General features: G+C 35.0%; 1 protein-coding gene across 1 annotated transcript in view; it reads left to right on the top strand.

Annotated features, from left to right (window-relative positions):
- Positions 1-18,429, top strand: part of LOC128639094 (phospholipase A2 inhibitor and Ly6/PLAUR domain-containing protein) — a 44,996-nt gene extending 26,567 nt beyond the window's left edge. Inside the window, exons 2-5 of the mRNA XM_053691246.1 lie at positions 7,514-7,630; positions 8,727-8,873; positions 14,888-15,028; positions 18,061-18,429. Coding sequence (XP_053547221.1) covers positions 7,514-7,630; positions 8,727-8,873; positions 14,888-15,028; positions 18,061-18,230 — 575 coding nt within the window. The 3' untranslated portion in view covers positions 18,231-18,429. The remainder of the gene's footprint in view (positions 1-7,513; positions 7,631-8,726; positions 8,874-14,887; positions 15,029-18,060) is intronic.
- Positions 18,430-19,883: the final 1,454 nt, after the last annotated feature.

Here is a 19,883-nt window from a genome sequence, read left to right as displayed (position 1 = left end):
CATCCGTGTCCTAAAGCTTTGGTATTGGTTCCCACAAGTAAGGATGACGCCGTGGACCGGACACACCAATGTTGGAGAAAACAGAATTTATGCTTACCTGATAAATTACTTTCTCCAACGGTGTGTCCGGTCCATGGCCAGCCCTGGTTTTTTAATCAGGTCTGATGAATTATTTTCTCTAACTACAGTCACCACGGTACCATATGGTTTCTCCTATATTTTTCCTCCTGTCCATCGGTCGAATGACTGGGGTGGGCGGAGCCTAGGAGGGACTATATGGCCAGCTTTGCTGGGACTCTTTGCCATTTCCTGTTGGGGAAGAGATATTCCCACAAGTAAGGATGACGCCGTGGACCGGACACACCGTTGGAGAAAGTAATTTATCAGGTAAGCATAAATTCTGTTTTCAAATGTATTTTTATTTTTTTTCTAGATTAGGGTTTGGGCTTTTTAAAAGAGCTAAATGACATTTTAAGGGCAATGAAAAAGAGCTGAATGCCCTTTTAAGAGAAATGTCCATAAAAATGCCCCTTTAGGGGCAATGGGTAGCTTTGTTTTTTTTTTAGAGTTAGTTTTTTTATTTTGGGGGTTGGTTGGGTGGTGGGTTCTAATGTTGATGGGACTTTGTATTTTTTTTTTACAGGTAAAAGAGCTGTTTAACTTAGGGAAATGCCCTACAAAATACCCTTTTAAGGGCTATTGGTAGTTTATTGTAGGCTAGGGGGTGTTTTATTTTGTCGGGGCTTTTTTATTTTTATAGGTCTATTAGATTAGGTGTAATTGTTTTTATTTTTATAGGTCTATTAGATTAGGTGTAATTGTTTTTATTTTTATAGGTCTATTAGATTAGGTGTAATTGTTTTTATTTTTGATAATTTTGTTTATTATTTTTAGTAAGTTTAGTGATTTTATTTTTCATTATTTAGTGTTTATTATTTTTTGTAATTTTTGATTGTTTAATTTTTTTCGTAGTGTTAGGTTTTCTAAATTTGTAATTTTAGATTTTTATTTTTTTTTCATACTGTTAGGGTTTTTTAAATGTGTAATTTTTTTTTTTAATTGGTAGTTTTTTTAATTTTATTAGAATAGTTATGTAAGATTAATTTATAGCTTAAACTTAAGTTTATTTTTATTTCACTGGTAAGTTTGTATTTATTTTAAGATAGTTATGTTGTAATTTTAATTTACAGTTAGGGGGTGTTAGGTTTAGGGGTTAATAGTTTAATTTAGTGTTTTGCGATGTGGGAGGGCTGGCAGTTTAGGGGTTAATAGGTTTGTTTTGTAGCAGCGATGTGGGGGTCCGGAGGTTTAGGGGTTACTAGGTTTATTTATTTGCGACGATGTGGGGGGCCAGAGGTTTTGGGGTTAATATGTTTATTTAGTAGCAGCAATGTGGGAGGCTGGAGGTTTAGGAGTTAATAACTTTATTATAGTGTCAGCGATGTCGGGGAGCTGCGTAATAGGGGTTAATAACTTTATTATAGAGGCGGTGATGTTGGGGAGCGGCGGAATAGGGATTAATAATTTTTATTAGTGTTGGCGATGTCGGGAGCGGCAGATTAGGGGTCAATAGGTTTATTATAGTGTTTGCGATATGGGAGGGTGGCGGTTTAGAGGTTAATAGGTAGTTTATGGGTGTTAGTGTACTTTGTAACAGTTTAGTTATGAGTTTTGTGAAACAGAACAGAAAGCGATATGGATCGTGTCGGTATAGGCTGTAATGCAAGCTTTTTAGCCTCAACGCACAACCTGTAATACCAGCGCTATGGAAATCCCATGCAAAAACGTCATTTTTTTGAGTGCGGGATTGACATTGCGTTACAGGCTAAAATGCTTGCTGTATAGCTATACTGACACGACTCCCGATAGCAGAGTTTCTGCTTTTACGCTGAAATCGCCATTTTTTCAGTGTTAAAAGCCGCAACGCAAAACTCGTAATCTAGGTGTATGTGAAGAACATTGGAATAAATAATATTTATTTTGTGCATCGTCTTTCACAATTTGGATTTTAAAGTGGTCGGGTTAGCATGCATGAAAACAGTAAACTTAAGGCACATTATTGAAATATTACATATAAGATATTAAAAAAATGAATACAAATTATTAAAAAAATTAAACATACTGTAAAATATTATAAATATTCCATATAATATATCTATATATTTTACAGTATGTTTACTAATTGTTAATAATTTATATTAATTTTCTTTAATATTTTATATGTAATATTTCAATAACCAGCTTTAAAATAAAAAATCTAAATTGCAAAACCCAATATATTTTACATTTTTTGTTCTTCACGTAGAAAATAATGTGCTTTTTTATTAATAAATATATATATATGAAATACTGTTCATGTAAAGTACATATCTATACCTAAATATCTATAGGAATATATATTGGTATATACAGATGTATAAAGAAATATGTATTTACAATAAAAAGTACATTATCCTGTAAGTGAGGTACAGTAGAATGTGAAATATGTACAGTAAATATACAGTAACACACAAATACATCTGCTCACACATATATATATATATCTATCTATCTATCTATATCTATCTATCTATCTATCTATATCTATCTATCTATCTATCTATCTATCTATCTATCTATCTATCTATATATATATATATATATATATATATATATATATATATATATATATATATATATATATATATATATATATATATATATATATATATATATCTTTGAGCCCTTATAACTCTTTAATGCAAGCAATATTGCGTTTTCTCGAGCCATTTCCATTGTGCTGGTATTACAAGTTGAGCAAAATCCAGATTGCGCTAGTGCAATTGCGATTTACTCTTCAAACTTTACGGCAATCTCAGAGCTGTGGTTAAAGGGACACTGAACCCAAATTTTTTCTTTCGTGGTTCAGATAGAGCGTGCAAATTTAAGCAACTTTTTAATTTACTCCTATTATCAATTTTTCTTTGTTCTCTTGTTCTGTTTATTTGAAAAAGATGGCATCTAAGCTACTGTTTGGTTCAGAACTCTGGACAGCACTTTTTTATTGGTAGATGAATTTATCCACCAATCAGCAAGGACAATCCAGGTTGTTCACAAAAATGGGCCGGCATCTAAACTTACATTTTTGAATTTTAAATAAAGATACCAAGAGAATAAAGTAAATTTGATAATATGAGTAAATTAGAAAGTTGCTTAAAATGTCATGCTCTATCTGAATCACGAAAGAAAAAATTTGGGTTCAGTGTCCCTTTAACTGTTTTACAAAAAAAAAAAAGTTGCACAAATCACTTCAAAAATATACTAAAAAGTACACTACTATTAACACTGTGTAATATAAATTATGTAAAAAAAAAAAATTGCACCAAACAGTTATAAGGGCTCAAAGATAAGAGATCTTGGGTGCTAGAAAAAAAGAAAGCCAAAAAGGACTTTTAACATTGAGATACATACATATACATTGCTAAATATTTATTTGTATGTATATATATATATATGTCTATAAACATGTACTTAATGTATTTTTATCTTTATATATGTATTTACAGTCTTATATACACAAATAAAAACATTAAGATATATTTACACATACAGTATATAGACATACAGTATATACTGTAAGTGCATTAGAGCCCTTTGCCATTATGCAATATTCATATTTAATAAAGGTTTTAACTATGTATTTACTGTAAATAATATCTATTTGCTAATGCGATTGTGCTATGTTGTTTGTGCTATGGGTGTAAGTTTTTTTTCCAACTATTTAATTTTCTCCGTTGACTTATATGGGGAATTAAAAAATGCAATGTAGTTTGCGCGATCAAGGTGTTTCAACTTATTTGACTCCATTGTTCTCTATGGAGAAATACATGCACACGCACGCGAAAACTCGTTAGGATTTTTGTGCTTTTCGGGTTTCCGCTTGCGTAAAATAATTTGTTTTGAACTTGTACTATGAATGCAACCCGACTAGAGCAAAATGTTTAACTCTAGCGGAGTTTTCTCAATCGCAATTTGTTTTACAGTGTCCTATATATTTTTAAGTGAAAACATAATACATGTTTTGGTGCAAATAAAAGAACCCCTCCCCAAAAAAAAAAATCTGTTTCATCCAAAACAAAATATAATAAATTACTTGGTCATAAAATCACAAACAGACATAACATTGTCTCATGCTTCAAAAATACTTTAACCCCTTAACGACACGAGCCGTACAGGGTTCGTCGCACACAACCTGGTCTTTAAAGACCAGCGACGTACCCTGTACGACTTTGGGGATTAAAGCGGCTGGAAGCGATCCTGATCGCTTCCAGCCGCTTTACGGTTATTGCAGTGATGCCTCGATATCGAGGCATCCTGCAATAACATTTTTCCCCCATCCGATGCAGAGAGAGCCACTCTGTGGCCCTCTCTGCACCGGCATCGATGGCCGCAATCGTTGGTGGATGGGAGCTGACCGTGGGAGGCGGGTGGGCGGCCATCGGTGACAAATTGAAGAGAGAGGGGGGCGGGGTTGTTGGGCACGCGCACTGGAGTGCGTGCATGCACGGGGCCGGTGGGTGGGCGCGTGCATGGGGAGGGAACGGGTGGGAACCGCTACACTACAGCAAAATCATTATATAAGACTGGCAGTAAGGGGGGATAAAATCCCTAACAAAAGTAAATCTAAGGGATCTGGGAGCGGGTGGGGGATTTGTCTGTGGGAGGGGGGAAGCTACACTACAGAAAAAATGGAAAAAAACTTAAAAAAAAAACTAAAAAAAAACATTTGTATTTGCAAACAGGGTACTGGCAGACAGCTGCCAGTACCCAAGATGGCTCCCAGTAAGGTAGAGGTGGAGGGTTAGAGAGCTGTTTGGGGGGGGGATGAGGGAGGTTGGGGGCTAAGGGGGGATCCTACACAGCTGCATATGTAAATATGCTTTACAAAATTTTTTTACATTTTAAATATACCTTTTATTTTAGTACTGGCAGACTTTCTGCCAGTACTTAAGATGGCGGGGACAATTGTGGGATGGGGGAGGGAAGAGAGCTGTTTGGGAGGGATCCTGGGGTGTGATGTGTCAGGTGGGAGGCTGATCTCTATGCTAAAGCTAAAATTAACCCTGCAAGCTCCCTACAAATGACCTAATTAACCCCTGCACTGCTGGGCATAATACACGTGTGGTGCGCAGTGGCATTTAGCGGCCTTATAATTACCAAAAAGCAACGCCAAAGCCATATATGTCTGCTATTTCTGAACAAAGGGGATCCCAGAGAAGCATTTACAATCATTTATGCCATACTTGCAAACGTTGTTTGTAAATAATTTCAGTGAGAAACCTAAAATTGTGAAAAATTTTACGTTTTTTTTATTTGATTGCATTTAGCGGTGAAATGGTAGCATGAAATATACCAAGATAGGCCTAGATCAATACTTGGGGTTGTCTACTACACTACACTAAAGCTAAAATTAACCCTAGATGCTCCCTACATGCTCCCTAATTAACCCCTTCACTGCTGGGCATAATACACGTGTGATGCGCAGTGGCATTTAGCGGCCTTCTAATTACCAAAAAGCAACGCCAAAGTCATATATTTCTGCTATTTTTGAACAAAGGGAATCCCAGAGAAACATTTACAACCATTTATGCCATAATTGCACAAGTTGTTTGTAAATAATTTCAGTGAGAAACCTAAAGTTTGTGAAAATATTTGGGAAAAAGTGAACAATTTTTTTTATTTGATTGCATCTGGTGGTGAAATGCTGGCATGAATTATACCAAAATGGACCTAGATCAATACTTTGGGATGTCTTCTAATATATATATATATATATATATATATATATACATGTCAAGGGTTAATCAGGGATTCCTGACAGATATCAGTGTCCCAATGTAACTAGCGCTAATTTTGAAAAAAAAATCGTTTGGAAATAGCAAAGTGCTACTTGTATTTATGGCCCTATAACTTGCAAAAAAACAAAGAACATGTAAACATTGGGTATTTCTAAACTCAGGACAAAATTTAGAAACTATTTAGCATGGGTGTTTTTTGGTGGTTGTAGATGTGTAACAGATTGTGGGTGTCAAAGTTAGAAAAAGTGTGTTTTTTCCATTTTTTCCTAATATTTTATCATTTTTTTAAAGTAAATGATAAGATATGATGAAAATAATGGTATCTTTATAAAGTCCATTTAATGGCAAGAAAAACGGTATATAATATGTGTGGGTACAGTAAATGAGTAAGAGGAAAATTACAGCTAAACACAAACACCGCAGAAATTTAAAAATAGCCCTGGTCCTTTAGGGAAAGAAATTGAAAAATGCCCTTGGTCCTTAAGGGGTTAAATAACCAATATAACTTAAAAAATAGCATACTCTAAAATGTTCTACCCTTTAATTCAGGGATATCAAACTCAAAGTATCCGGGGGCCACTGGCCAAGTGTCCTGCACTCATTGGGGCTGCCTGAAATTAGTAAGTACTAGGAACTGGAAGTGACATTTACCCAAGTAGTAATGCATGGTGGGAGTTGTAGCCCACAACAGACATACACAGTTTCTATAGTTATCTTGTGAGTGCCAAGTGAATTGATCATTCTGGATCTGTATAACAATGTCAAAAGTGACATTTATCCAACCAGTGCATGGTGGAAGTCTACACTGGATTCTAGTCTTTATATTTATCTTTTGAGTGCCTATATAAAACAACATCAACTAGTTACACTTCTTAGAACCCTAAAAAAAAATGATAGCCCAAATTAATGGTTTATCTCAAACAAGGGAGGTCCATATGAAACTATCTTGGGGTCCGCATATGGCCCCAGGGCCTGTACTTTGAGATCACTGCTTTAATGTGTTCCCAATGGTCCATTTTACCTGCTGGATTGTATTTAATTGTCTACTTTAGTTTTGTTACTTTAAATAGCTATTTTTTCCTGTAGTATTTCCATCTACACTGAAAATATGAGTAACAAATGTTTTCTCTGTATAAAAACTATGTAAAGAGAATATAATAGTACTGTTTAATCTGCCAGTGGGAGCATGAGGAAGAGATAGATTTTATATATAAAGCCTATAACCAAATCAGCAACTAATGAATTCCTCTTGCCTAATAGCTGCCCTCATCTAACTCCACACTAACATCATTATCACCTTTGCAGTCCCCACCTCCTGTTTCTCACCCTTCTACCCATGTAGATTGTAAGTTCCCACGGGAACAGGGCACTAAATTCCCCCTGTATTTGTTTGTTTAATGTTGTCCGGTGTCTTATATTGTATTGTACTGTACTTTTTATCATTGTACCCATGGACAGTGGTGCGGAATCTGTTGGCGCTTAATAAATAAATAATAATAATAATCAAATAGCTGGTTGGGCTTATTCATCCCCCCAAGCCATAATAAGCATTTTAATACCTAACATAAAAACTTGCAGGCTCAGCCCATTGATATGGGCATGTTTTAGGGGATGGTTTTATTTATTATTTATTTTCTGTTTATTTGAAATTCATGAGAAAGTATTTTTCATTTTAGGTTATTCTCTCTCATGTGTAGAGTGCTTTGGAACTAGCAGTTCATGTACAGGCAGCAGCAAAACATGTGCAACTGGCTACCAATGTTTGTCAACATACAGTGTTACTACGGTTACAGGTAATGTTAATGGTCTAAAGAAATTAAAGAAATAAAATCCTGAAAATAAATAATCTTATTTAAATTAAATCAGCATAAAATATAAATTAATGCAAATTAAAAGGAACAGTCTACTCCAGAGTTTGTATTGTTTAAAAATATAGATAATCCCTTTATTACCCATTCCCCAGTTTTGCATAACCAACACATTTATATTAATACGTTTTACCTCTGTGATCACCTTGTATCTAAGCCTTTGCAGAATGCCCCTTATTTCAGTTCTTTTGACAGACTTGCATTTTAGCCAATCATCTGACTCCTAAGTAACTCCACCGGAGTGAGCACAATGTTATCTATAGGGCACACATAAACGAGCGCTGTCAAGCTGTAAAAAACTGTCAAAATGTACTGAGATAAGAGGCGTTCGTTAAAGGCTTAGAAATTAGCATATGAGCCTACCTAGGTTTTGCTTTCAACAAAGAATACCAAGAGAACAAAGCAAATTTGATAATAAAAGTAAATTGGAAAGTTGTTTAAAATTGCATGCCCTATTTGCATCATGAAAGTTTATTTTTTACTACACTGTCCTTTATAGTGACAGTAAAGTCAAACTTAAACTTTTATGATACAGATAGAACATGCAATGTTTTTCAAATGTCTGATTTATTTCTATTAGCTATTTTTCTTCATTCTCTTAGTATCTTTTGTTAAAAAGCATACCTAGTCGGGCTCAAAAGCAGCAATGCACTCCTGTGAGCTGGAAGCTGATTGCACATTCATGCCTCTTGTCATTGGCTTTTCCGATGTGCTGAGCTAACTCCAAGTAGTGCCTTGCTGTTCCTTCATCAAAGTATACCAGGAAAATTAAGCAAATTTGCAAATAAAAGTAAATTGGAAAGTTTTTTTAAATGTGTGTGCTCTGTCTAAATCATAAAAGGTTTCATGTCCCTATGGGAGCAGCTTTAGATTATTTAACCATATAGAAATGTAAAGCAGTAAGATGCATTAAAAAATATTAGTGGATTTATTTTCTATAAAGTAATCACTATTGAAGAACATTATTTATTATTTATCTGTCTCTCTAACATTCAATAACAACGTCCATTTGTATTTTTAGGTGGAACTGAAGTTAACTTGTTTGCCAGATCATGCTCTCCAGCAAGTGAATGTAATGTTAAGGGAAGTATCAGCAATCCATATATGAAAGTCAGAGTTTCAAGCAGTTGTTGTAGCACTGACAATTGCACTCCAACAACACCCACTTGTAAGTAACTTTTTATATTAGCCCCATCATTATGTTATCCCATTCTTTACAATACCTTTATTTATAATGTTGTATAATCCCATTACTATCTCTTTGTCTAGCTTTGTCTCATTTGTTTGTCTGTCTGTAATTGATGGCAGGTATGGTTCAAATCTGAAGGAAAGTTTGCAGATGTGTAATTTTTCAAAAGAAGACACACACATATATATATATATATATATATATATATATATATATATATCCCATCTATTACAAACAATCTTATCCCATCTAATACAAACAATCTTATCCCATCTAATACAAACAATCGGGTAGATTACAAGTTATGAGCGTTAGAGGGTGCGAAACGAAAGCAACAAAAGTTGTGTTATTTCACTGCCAATAGCACTGCCATTACAAATTTCAGAACAGCCTCCTTGTGCGTGCGATTTGGTTGCGTTTAGCTCCATACCGCAAAAAATACAAGGGCTGAGAATACGTGCTTGTGTACGCTTTCCCCATAGACATCAATAGAGAGAGAGTCAGAGAAGAGCGGAATGAAAAGTTCCTTAATGCAACCCCATTGATATCTATGTGGAAAAAAAGTTACATTTTAAACCTAACATCCTAACATAACCGCCACGTCTAAACACCCCTAATATGCTGCCAATGACATCACTGACACCTTAATAAAGTTATTAACCCCTAATCTACCGATCCCGACATTGCCGCCACCGAAATAAATCTATTAACCCCTAATCTGCCACTCCCGATATCGCTGCCACTATACTAAAGTTATCAACCCCTATTCCCCTGCACCCCAACATTGTGCACACTATAATAAATGTATTAACCCCTATTCCGCGGCTCCCTGACATCACCGCCACTAAATAAAGTTATTATCCACTAAACCTCTGACCTCCCACATCACTACCACTAAATAAACCTATTAACCCCTAAACCGCCAACCCCCCACATTGCAACAACCTAAATTAAACTATTAACCTCTAAATTTAACCCTAAACCTAACCATAATCCTAAACACCCCCTAACTTTAACATAATTAAAATAGAGCTAAATTAAAGTTACAATTATTAACTAAATATTACCTATTTAAAACTAAATACAAAACTTACCTGTGAAATAAAACCTAAGCTAGCTACAATGTAACTAATAGTTATATTGTAGCTAGCTTAGGTTTTATTTTTATTTCCCCGGTAAGTTTTTTTTTTTTTTTTTAACTATGTAGACTAGTTAATAAATAGTTATTAACTATTTACTAACTACCTAGTTAAAATAAATACAAACTTAGCGGTGAAATAAAACCTAAGCTGCCTTACACTAAAACCTAACATTACAAAAATAAAACCCTACCATTACAAAAAAGAAAAAACACTAAAATTACAAAAAAGAAAAAAATAACTACCATTACAAAAAATAACCAACAAAATGATCCAAAACAATAAAAATTATTCCTATTCTAATACCCTGTTTAACAAAGAAAACAAAAAACAAAATAAAAACCCTAATCTATAATAAACTACCAAGGGCCCTGAAAAGGACCTTGTGGGCCCTTAAAAGGGCCTTTTTGTAAGCATTGCCCTAAAGAAATCTGCTCTTTTTCTACAAAAGAAAAACATACACCCCCTAACAGTATACAAACTCCGACCCCCTTAACCCACAAAATAAAAATCAGCTCTTTTGCTGCCCATTTAAAAAAAAAAAAAATGTGTATTCTAAAAACAAAAAACCCACCCCATAAAGAAGAAAAAACATTACACAAAATAACAAACAAATTATCAAAAACAATAAAAATGATTTATTTTCTAATACCCATTTAAGAAAAAAACACCCCAAAATAAAAGAAAACTAATCTATAATAAACTACCAATAGCCCTTAAAAGGGCCTTTTGTAGGGCATTGCCCTAAAGAAATCAGCTATTTTTCGAACCTGAAATACAAAGATCCACTAACATTACAAACCCCACCCCCCAACTTTAAAAAACCTAGCACTAACCTCTCTTTAGGTACTCACAGTTGCTGAAGTCCCACTTGAGGGATCTTCATCCCGACGGCTCCATCTTCATCCATCGCAGGACCGGCATCTTCTTTATCCCTTTGGAGGTGGAGCGGTCGATGCGCGGAGGCGGAGGTCCAGGCGAAGGTCCAAAGAGGAGGTCCAGGTGGAGGTCCAAGGCGGAGGTACATCGATCTGACGTGGAGGTCCCATTCATGCGATCGTCCAGCACACACTGAGGAATGAAATGTAAGGAACCCTGGGGGTACCATTGCATTTCTCTTGGCTGAAAATTTGGACTCAGCCATTAGGAATTAGGGCTGATAAAATCATATTGGCTGTATAAAAGGGGTTCCTTGCATTTCAATCCTCAGTGTGCGGTGGATGATTGCATGAAAGGGACCTCCACATCGGATTGATGGACCTTCACCTGGACCTTTATTTTAGATTAGGGTTTGGGCATTTCTTAATAGAGCTAAATGCCCTTTTAAGAGCAAGAAAAAGAGCTAAATGCTCTTTTAAGGGCAATGCCCAATACAAATGCCCTTTTCAGGGCAATGGGTAGTTTTTTTAAAAATAGTTTATTTTATTTTGTGGGTTTCCGGGGGTGGGTGTGTATAATGTTAGTGGGTCTTTGTATTTTTGGTTAGAAAAAGAGCTGATTTCTTTAGGGCAATGCCCTACAAAAGGCCCTTTTAAGGGCTGTTGGTAGTTTATTATAGATTAGTTTTCTTTTGTTTTGGGGTGTTTTTTTTGTTGTTGGTGGTATTAGAATAGGAATAATTGTTATTATTTTTGATAATCCGTTTGTTATTTTGTGTAATGTTTTTTCTTCTTTTTGGGGTGGGTTTTTTGTTTTAAGAATAGCCATTATGTTTTTTAATGGGCCGCAAAAGAGCTATATGCCCTTTTAAGGTCAATGCCCATGCAAATGCCCTTTTCAAGGCAAGGGGGAGATTAGGTTTTACTTTATTTTTTAGGTTTGGGGGGTGGGGGTTTGTATAATGTTAGGGGGTGTTTGTTTTTCTTTTGTAGAAAAAGAGCAGATTTCTTTAGGGCAATGCCCTACAAAAGGCCCTTTTAAGGGCCCACAAAAGGCCCTTTTAACGGCCCTTGATAGGTTATTATAGATTAGGGTTTTTTTTATTTTGGGGTGTTTTTTTTTTTGTTAAATAGGTTATTAAAAAAGGAATAATTTTTATTGTTTTGGATAATTTCTGGCTAGATTACGAGTTGTGTGTTTAGGGAAAAAAAGCAGCTTTAACAGGTCCTAACGCTGCTTTTTTACGCCCGCTGGTATTGCGAATCTTGCAGGTATAGGTGTACCGCACACTTGTTTGGCCTTACCGCAAACCGACTTACGTAAACTTCATAAACCCTTTTTTCTATGGGACTTCCATAGCGCCGGTATTATGAGTCTGTCCTGGGATGCCAAAAAGTGAGCGGTACACCCTATACCGACAAGATCCCTAACGCATTCTAAAGTCAGTAGTTATGAGTTTTACACTACAACGCCATAGCATAAAACTCATAACTAAAGTGCTAAAAAGTACACTAACACCAATAAACTAACCCCTAAACCGAGGCCCTCCCGCATTGCAAACACTAAAATAAAATTATTAACCCCTAATCTGCCGCTCCGGACATCGCCGCCACTATGATAAACATATTAACCCCTAAACTGCCACAATCCTTCCTCGCAAACACTAGTTAAATATTATTAACCCCTAATCTGCCGCCCCTAACATCGTCGCCACCTACATTATACTTATTAACCCATAATCTGCTGCTCCGGACATCGCCGCAACCTACATTATATTTATTAACCCCTAATCTGCTGCCCCCAACATCGCTGCCACCTTCATTACATTTACTAACCCCTAATCTGCCGCCCCCAACGTCGCCGCCACTATATTAAATTTATTAACCCTTAAATCTAAGTCTAACCCTAACCCTAACACCCCCTAACTTAAATATAATTTAAATAAATATAAATAAAATTACTATCATTAACTACATTATTCCTATTTAAAACTAAATACTTACCTGTAAAATAAACCCTAAGCTAGCTACAATATAACTAATAGTTACATTGTAGCTAGCTTAGGGTTTATTTTTATTTTACAGGCAAGTTTGTATTTATTTTAACTAGGTACAATAGTTATTAAATAGTTATTAACTATTTAATAACTACCTAGCTAAAATAAATACAAATTTACCTGTAAAATAAAACCTAACCTAAGTTACACTAACACCTAACACTACACTACAATTAAATAAATTACCTACATTAAATACAATTAAATAAATTAAATTAAATTAGCTAAATCCGCCCCCCCCAAAAAAAAACCCCCACTAAATTACTATTAGTTATATTGTAGCTAGCTTAGGTTTTATTTCACAGGTAAGTTTGTATTTTGTTTTAAATAGGTATTATTAAGTTATTAATTATAATTTAATTTAGCTCTATTTTAATTATGTTAAAATAAAGGGGTGTTAGGGTTACGGTTAGGTTTAGGGGTTAATAGTTTAATTTAGGTTGTTTTGCGATGTGGGGGGCTGGTGGTTTAGGGGTCAATAAGTTTATTTAGTGGTAGTGATGTGGGAGGCCAGAGATTTAGGGGTTAATAACTTTATTTAGTTTCGGCGATGTCAGGGAGTGGCGGAATAGGGGTTAATAGATTTAATATAGTGTGGGCAATGTTGGGGTGCGGAGGAATAGGGGTTAATAACTTTAGTATAGTGGCAGCGATGTCGGGAGTGGCAAATAAGGGGTTAATAACTTTTATATAGTGTTTGCGATACGGGAGGGCCTCGGTTTAGGGGTTAATATGTAGTTTTTGGGTGTTTAGGGTACTTTGTAGCAGTTTAGTTATGAGTTTTGTGAAACAGTTTTGTTTCCTTAAACCCACAACTACTGCTTTCAGAAAGCGGTATGGATTGTGTCGGTATAGGCTAGACCCCTAGCATTTTAGCCTCACCCCAAAACTTGTAATACTGGCGCAATGGAAATCCCAGCAAAAATTTCACTTTTTTGTGTGCGGGATTGACGTTGCGTTACAGACTACAATGCTTGCTGTCCAGCTATACTGACAAGTGGTCCGGTTTTATCGCTGAAATGGACATATTTCCAGCGTTACAACCAGAATGCACCGCAACGCAAAACTTGTAATCTAGCTGATTATTATTTAGAATGTTTTAATTAACGTATTCATACTTTGGTAATAATTGCAACAGTACTTTCATATTACACCTATATATTGTATGTTAAAGTATTTTAGCCTATGTCCATTTTAATTATAGCTGAATAAATGATCACCTATATAAGGCAAGATTACTAGTGGAGTGCTTTATCTGCGCTCTACTTTTTTTACCATCTCGCTCCCATTTGTGCACTTGTTACAGATTGCAAGTAAAACTCTCTCTCGTAGTCACATCCTTGCGCAGAAAAAAAGAAGTTGCAAATGCAGGATTGTATTCCTCCATAGACTTTGGAGCCTCATTTTGAACAAAACAAATAACAGCCACCAGCTCTCGCAAACACGAGAGCAGGATTTCAATGAGATATATGTACTGTATGTATTTCTATACATATGTATATCTGTATTTATATGTGTATATATGTCTTTAAATACATATATACACGTATAAATACATAAATACATGTGTATGTATATATATATATATATATATATATATATATATATATATATATATAGACTCGCGTAACAGTTAACCAGAACTCTGAAGTTGTGGAATTTAATTTGCATGCAAACGTTAACAAAAAAAACAATATCGCTTGTGCGTAAACAATAGTGCGCCACTTGTTATATAGCCCAAACAATGTATTAATATTTATATAATTAAATAGAACTATAAAATAACATTTGCATACTACTAATCTAATACAATGTATTTACACTGTTTGACCTGAAACACCATATGAGTTGTTGGTGACAATCTGTTTATAATTTCAATGTGTTTTTCTTTGCTTTTATTTACTTAATTTTATGGAAAGTACCAACTTATAGCTCCCAACAAAATGGACTGACCTGTAGATCCTGTATCTCTGCAACCTCAGACTGGTGTTACACTCAGGAAACTGTGTCATGTACTGGAGATGAGGACAGGTGTATTTTGCAGTCTACAAACTTAGCAGGTACAGTTTTAATTCATTTAGTTATCATCCATCATATCATTTTTGCAAGATAGCAGATGAAGCTAAATTGTGTAAAGAGATAAAGTCATATCAGGATATTACTCTGCAAGGGGATTTATAAAACCCGGAGGAGGTGACTGGTAAATGGCAAATTATATTTAATATTAATAAAGTATATATTTTTGAAGAAAAAGTGAACTGGCTACCTATTACGTAAATGGCACAAGACTTGGTGAAACAGGTTGAAAATGATTATGGGTTCTCATAGACAACAAAGTAAAAGTTAGTGCTCAATGTTAGGCAGTGGCCTTTACTGGAAATAAGATATTATTATGTATAAATAGAAGGGCATTAATACAAGAGAAGACAACCTAAGTGCTGCCTCCATATGAAACCCTGATAATAATTGAGTATGAAGGGCTACAAAAGTAATACAATGAATGATGAACTTAAGAGGGTAGACAAAGTATCCGTGTTTACTCTATGAATATATTCATGGATCATACAAATAGATTGCGTGAGAAATGTTTTTAAAAATAAACTATTGGTTAGGAGAACTCACACTTTAATGGTAGAAGAATAAAAATGAATATCCATAAACATTTTGTTTTTTACAGTAAGAGTAATCAAACTGTGAAACTCTTTCCCTGAAGACATAATGTCTGCCAATACCAAGTAAAAAAGTATGAAGGTCAATGTTTAGGGGGTCCCACACTGCAGGGAAAAGGGATACTTTAAAAACAAAAATGTCTCTTGTTGCTGGATCTCCTAGTGTGTTCAGATAGCAATCAGTAGGACATTGCTACTCCCAAAGAATAAAACGAGAATGATGCAAATTTAATAATAGAAGTAAATGGAAAAGTTGTTTAAAACTGTATACTCTAAACCGTGAATGAAAAAAAAATGGGTTTCATGTCCCTTTAAAACAAATGATCATGTACCCCACAAGAAATCTGATATTTTCTGCTTATGGGAGATAGGGCTATTATACAGATCAGGTGTCTCATTATGGTTTGATTAGAAGAGTTTAAAAGAGGCAATTCCTCCCTTTTAAATGAATGATTAAACTCCTTCTAATTGGTTATCACCATGGTAATGGTGATCAATGGCCCCAATTAAGCGTCTGTACAGTGTATCATGAGACGAAAGGGGCACTTTTAGAGTCCCTATTATCCCCATAAAACACAGAGGGGTACCCCCAGTTTGGAAAGTGGGAAGTTTCTTATGGTTCTCATTATTATGTGGTTGCTATAACAAATGTATGAGGAGCAGTGACTTCTAAGAAAACTATATCCCCAAAGCAGCATACAACAAACAAATACACTGCCCCTCACATTAAAAATGGTATTACCCAAAAATTAGGGGGCCCCCCTTTAGTTAGCAGGTGAATGCCATATAAATTAAAATCACCTGTCTGCTAGTTGATTATACCCCAAAATAACAAAGTGCCCAAAAATAACACTACAACAGGACATGTGATTCGTTTTTGAAAGAGTAGGGGCCCTTTTTTCAAAGGAGGAGTCACATTTCTGGGTGGTTATTAGTGGATAACCATGGCAACTATGATCACCTTGCAGAAACATAAGCATATTGGATAACACCAGGGGGGTGGCATATAACCTTTGATAACCTTTGATAACCCCCAACATATGTAAACATACCTGAGACCCATTATTTGAACTAGCCTTCCTTATCATTCAAATGCGTGATACTGTGTCCAGCTGCCAGTTCATAACTCACATAATTTGTTCTTTTTTTGGATTCTAATGATTTTTAAGAGGCTTTTTTACCCCTTCACATTAGAAATAAATCATAAGTCCCCTCTTTTATATACTGAGAGCCAGTGATTAAAATAAGTTATCATGTCTGTATAACTGTTAACTACTTGTTGTAGTAATAAAGATCACCCGGCAGGTATTTTGTGGGTCCTGGTGATGTGTGAGAGGCCTTTTTTACCCTGTCAACTTAGAAATATATCATAAGTCCCCTAATTTTATATACTGAGATCCTGTAAGTAAAATAAGGTATCATTTCTGTAGAACTGTTAACTGATTGTTGTAGTAATTAAGATCACCCAGCAGCTATTTTATGGTTTCTGGTGATTTTTAAAACTGGCACCTTAGAAATATATCAGTCTTCTCATTTTAAAGACTAAATTCCTGTGATTCAAATATGGGGGCAGAATTATCAAATAGAGCACGGACATCTCTGTAGCGAATCATGTTCGTCCGACATCGCTAAATGCTGAAAGCATACACTGTCGGCATTTAACATTGCACAAGCAGTTCTGGTGATTTGCTTGTGCAATGCAGTCCCCTGCAGATTTGCGGCCAATCGGCCGCTAGCAGTAGGTGCCAATGAACCCAATCGTATCCAATCTGGTTAATTGCTGTCTTCAAAGGTGGTGGACTAGTTAAGGAGCAGCGGTCTTAAGACAGGGGGATCAGGAGCCATTCGGCCCTTGTTAAATCGGCCCCAAAGTATAATCTCCGTATAACTGTCAAGGGATTTAGTAATTAACATCACCCAACAGCTACCATCATTTTGTTGTGTTGCTGATGTAAGGGCTCATATTCTACTCAGACTGAAAATATATATATTAGTGAAATAGTTAAGTGGGAGTCAGGAAACAGACTGAATATTAAGTAACTGACATTAAATGTTTTATTTTTTTCATGGGAGGTCAAGTCAGTTTATAAGATAATTAATTATCCCTGATCTGCGCATCTAGTTAATGATGAATGGATATGCATGTTCAGATGCAGACATCTCTTACAGATGTTACTACACCGTTTGTAATTAATCTTATATTACGCTAAACCAATTGTTATAAGATATTTTTGACCATAAAAATAGATAGCATTATTCTTATTTTGCAGCTATTTGTAAAATAATACGTATATTATTTAATTTATATTTAGTTAAGGAATGCACCTCTTTTAAGATATTTTATAATGTATCATCTTTAAAACAGTGTTGTTATCACCTTTTCAAGTATTGGATTTATATATAAATATATTTGTGCTTTGCAGGAACAAAAACAGCAGTCCGGGGTTGTGCTACTAAAAGTATCTGTGACAGTGCTAGTCAAACGTCTATCCAAGGCGTTTCTGTGACATGCAGCAATGGAAGTACGGGTCTACATATTGGCATTTTTTTACCAGCTTTTCTCTCTCTTCTAATAATAAAAATGATTTCTTAGAACATTTTTTTAATATAAATATATCAGTTCAACTCTTAATCATACTGATGAACTACTGAATAAAATTGATATGTTTAAATATTACATTTACATTTATTAATTGTACATTTCTAGTGGTACAATGCATTCTTCTAAGTAATTAAGTTGGTAATAACTGATCATTTATGTTTGTGTTTAATAAAAGTATTGACAAATTTGGCATTATTGACCTCAATTTGTATGTACACATACCCTACAGTTCTGCTAAATTATAAATTTAATGGATTTGAGTTGTTAGTAAAATTGTATGCTGAGCTAAATTTTGATACAAATACCATTTAATATAAATATTAAAATGTAAAATGATCTAGAGGCTACAGAGCAAAAAAGTTATCCCAGATGTTATTTAGCGGGTTCAAACATTTCAGCATTAAAAGGACATTACATTGAATGAATTTTGATATTTAAACTAAAAAATGTTTAATTATTATGGCACAATTAAAATAACTTAAACTTACTTTAGTCTAGAAATAAAGTTAAATGTTTATAATCATATTGCATATTTTAAATTAGATTTTAAATAAAATAAAAAAATCCCAGAGTGCACTCGAATGGGCCTTCCGCAGTTATTCATGCAAAATAAGTTTGACTCCTTGTTGTGCTTTTGCATTCTGATAAACTTCCAGTCAGTGTGGGTGATGTTAGCAATGACATTGCTGACAAATACAATGAAATTGCTTGTTTCAAAGTGTGTTCACACAGTGCCCGTACTTATGCAGTTATTTTTTTTAAAAAAAAAAGCTTACACATGCACCATAAATGTAATCCCCGGCTACAGTTCCACTTTCTGATACACTGCAGGGCACTATATGTCAGTGGGCTAGATTACACGTAGCTCACTTATGTTAGTGTGGGACGCAATAAGCAATATCACGACTGTGATAAGTAGCACACAAATAACGAGTTAAAAAGTAAAAGGTAGTCCTTAAGTGCAAACAGAAACTGTGTTAGAAGAATTAGCGTGACTTGAGCACTTGTGTAAACTGTAAGGGTTAAAAATAACATTTGAAAGACATTAAAAACATATTTAAATAAACTATTGCACTCATATATACACTATCTAATAAATCAAATAATGTAAATATTAATAAAAATGTCCAATAAGGGTTAAAAGGGATATGGTATGTGGCAAATTGACTAGGAAGGGCTATTATGTGTGTGTAGATATATATACACACACACACACACACACAGAAGTGCACTCACAGGAATGAACAACCAGCTCAATAACTTTGTTAGCCTGTTCTATGTCGATTTACAACCTTGTTGCAGCTTCTTTTTAGCCCAGTAATTATTTTCACAGGGTAGAACTTTCCTGTACTATATCAGTCCGATCCGCCTATTACGGTCAGTCTAATAACAAAATACCAGGCAATTTCTCTCTGAACAAGGAACACAGCAACCCCAGATAATAATGATGGCCTTCATTGCGCCTCGTCAGTGAGGTGTAGCAGTATTCCCCTAAGCACACTGAGCAAGGAGTCCACTTTTGATTGCCCCTTTTTCCCTTAGGGAGACTTAATACACACAGAGAGAAGCGCACTCACAGGAATGAACAACCAACTGAATAAAACAGTCTGGTCTATGGGGATTTACCACCTGGGTGCAGTTTAT

This window comes from Bombina bombina, chromosome 8, assembly GCF_027579735.1.
Source record: "Bombina bombina isolate aBomBom1 chromosome 8, aBomBom1.pri, whole genome shotgun sequence".
Classification (NCBI taxonomy): Eukaryota; Metazoa; Chordata; class Amphibia; order Anura; family Bombinatoridae; genus Bombina; species Bombina bombina.
This window is presented reverse-complemented; position numbering and strand designations above follow the sequence as displayed.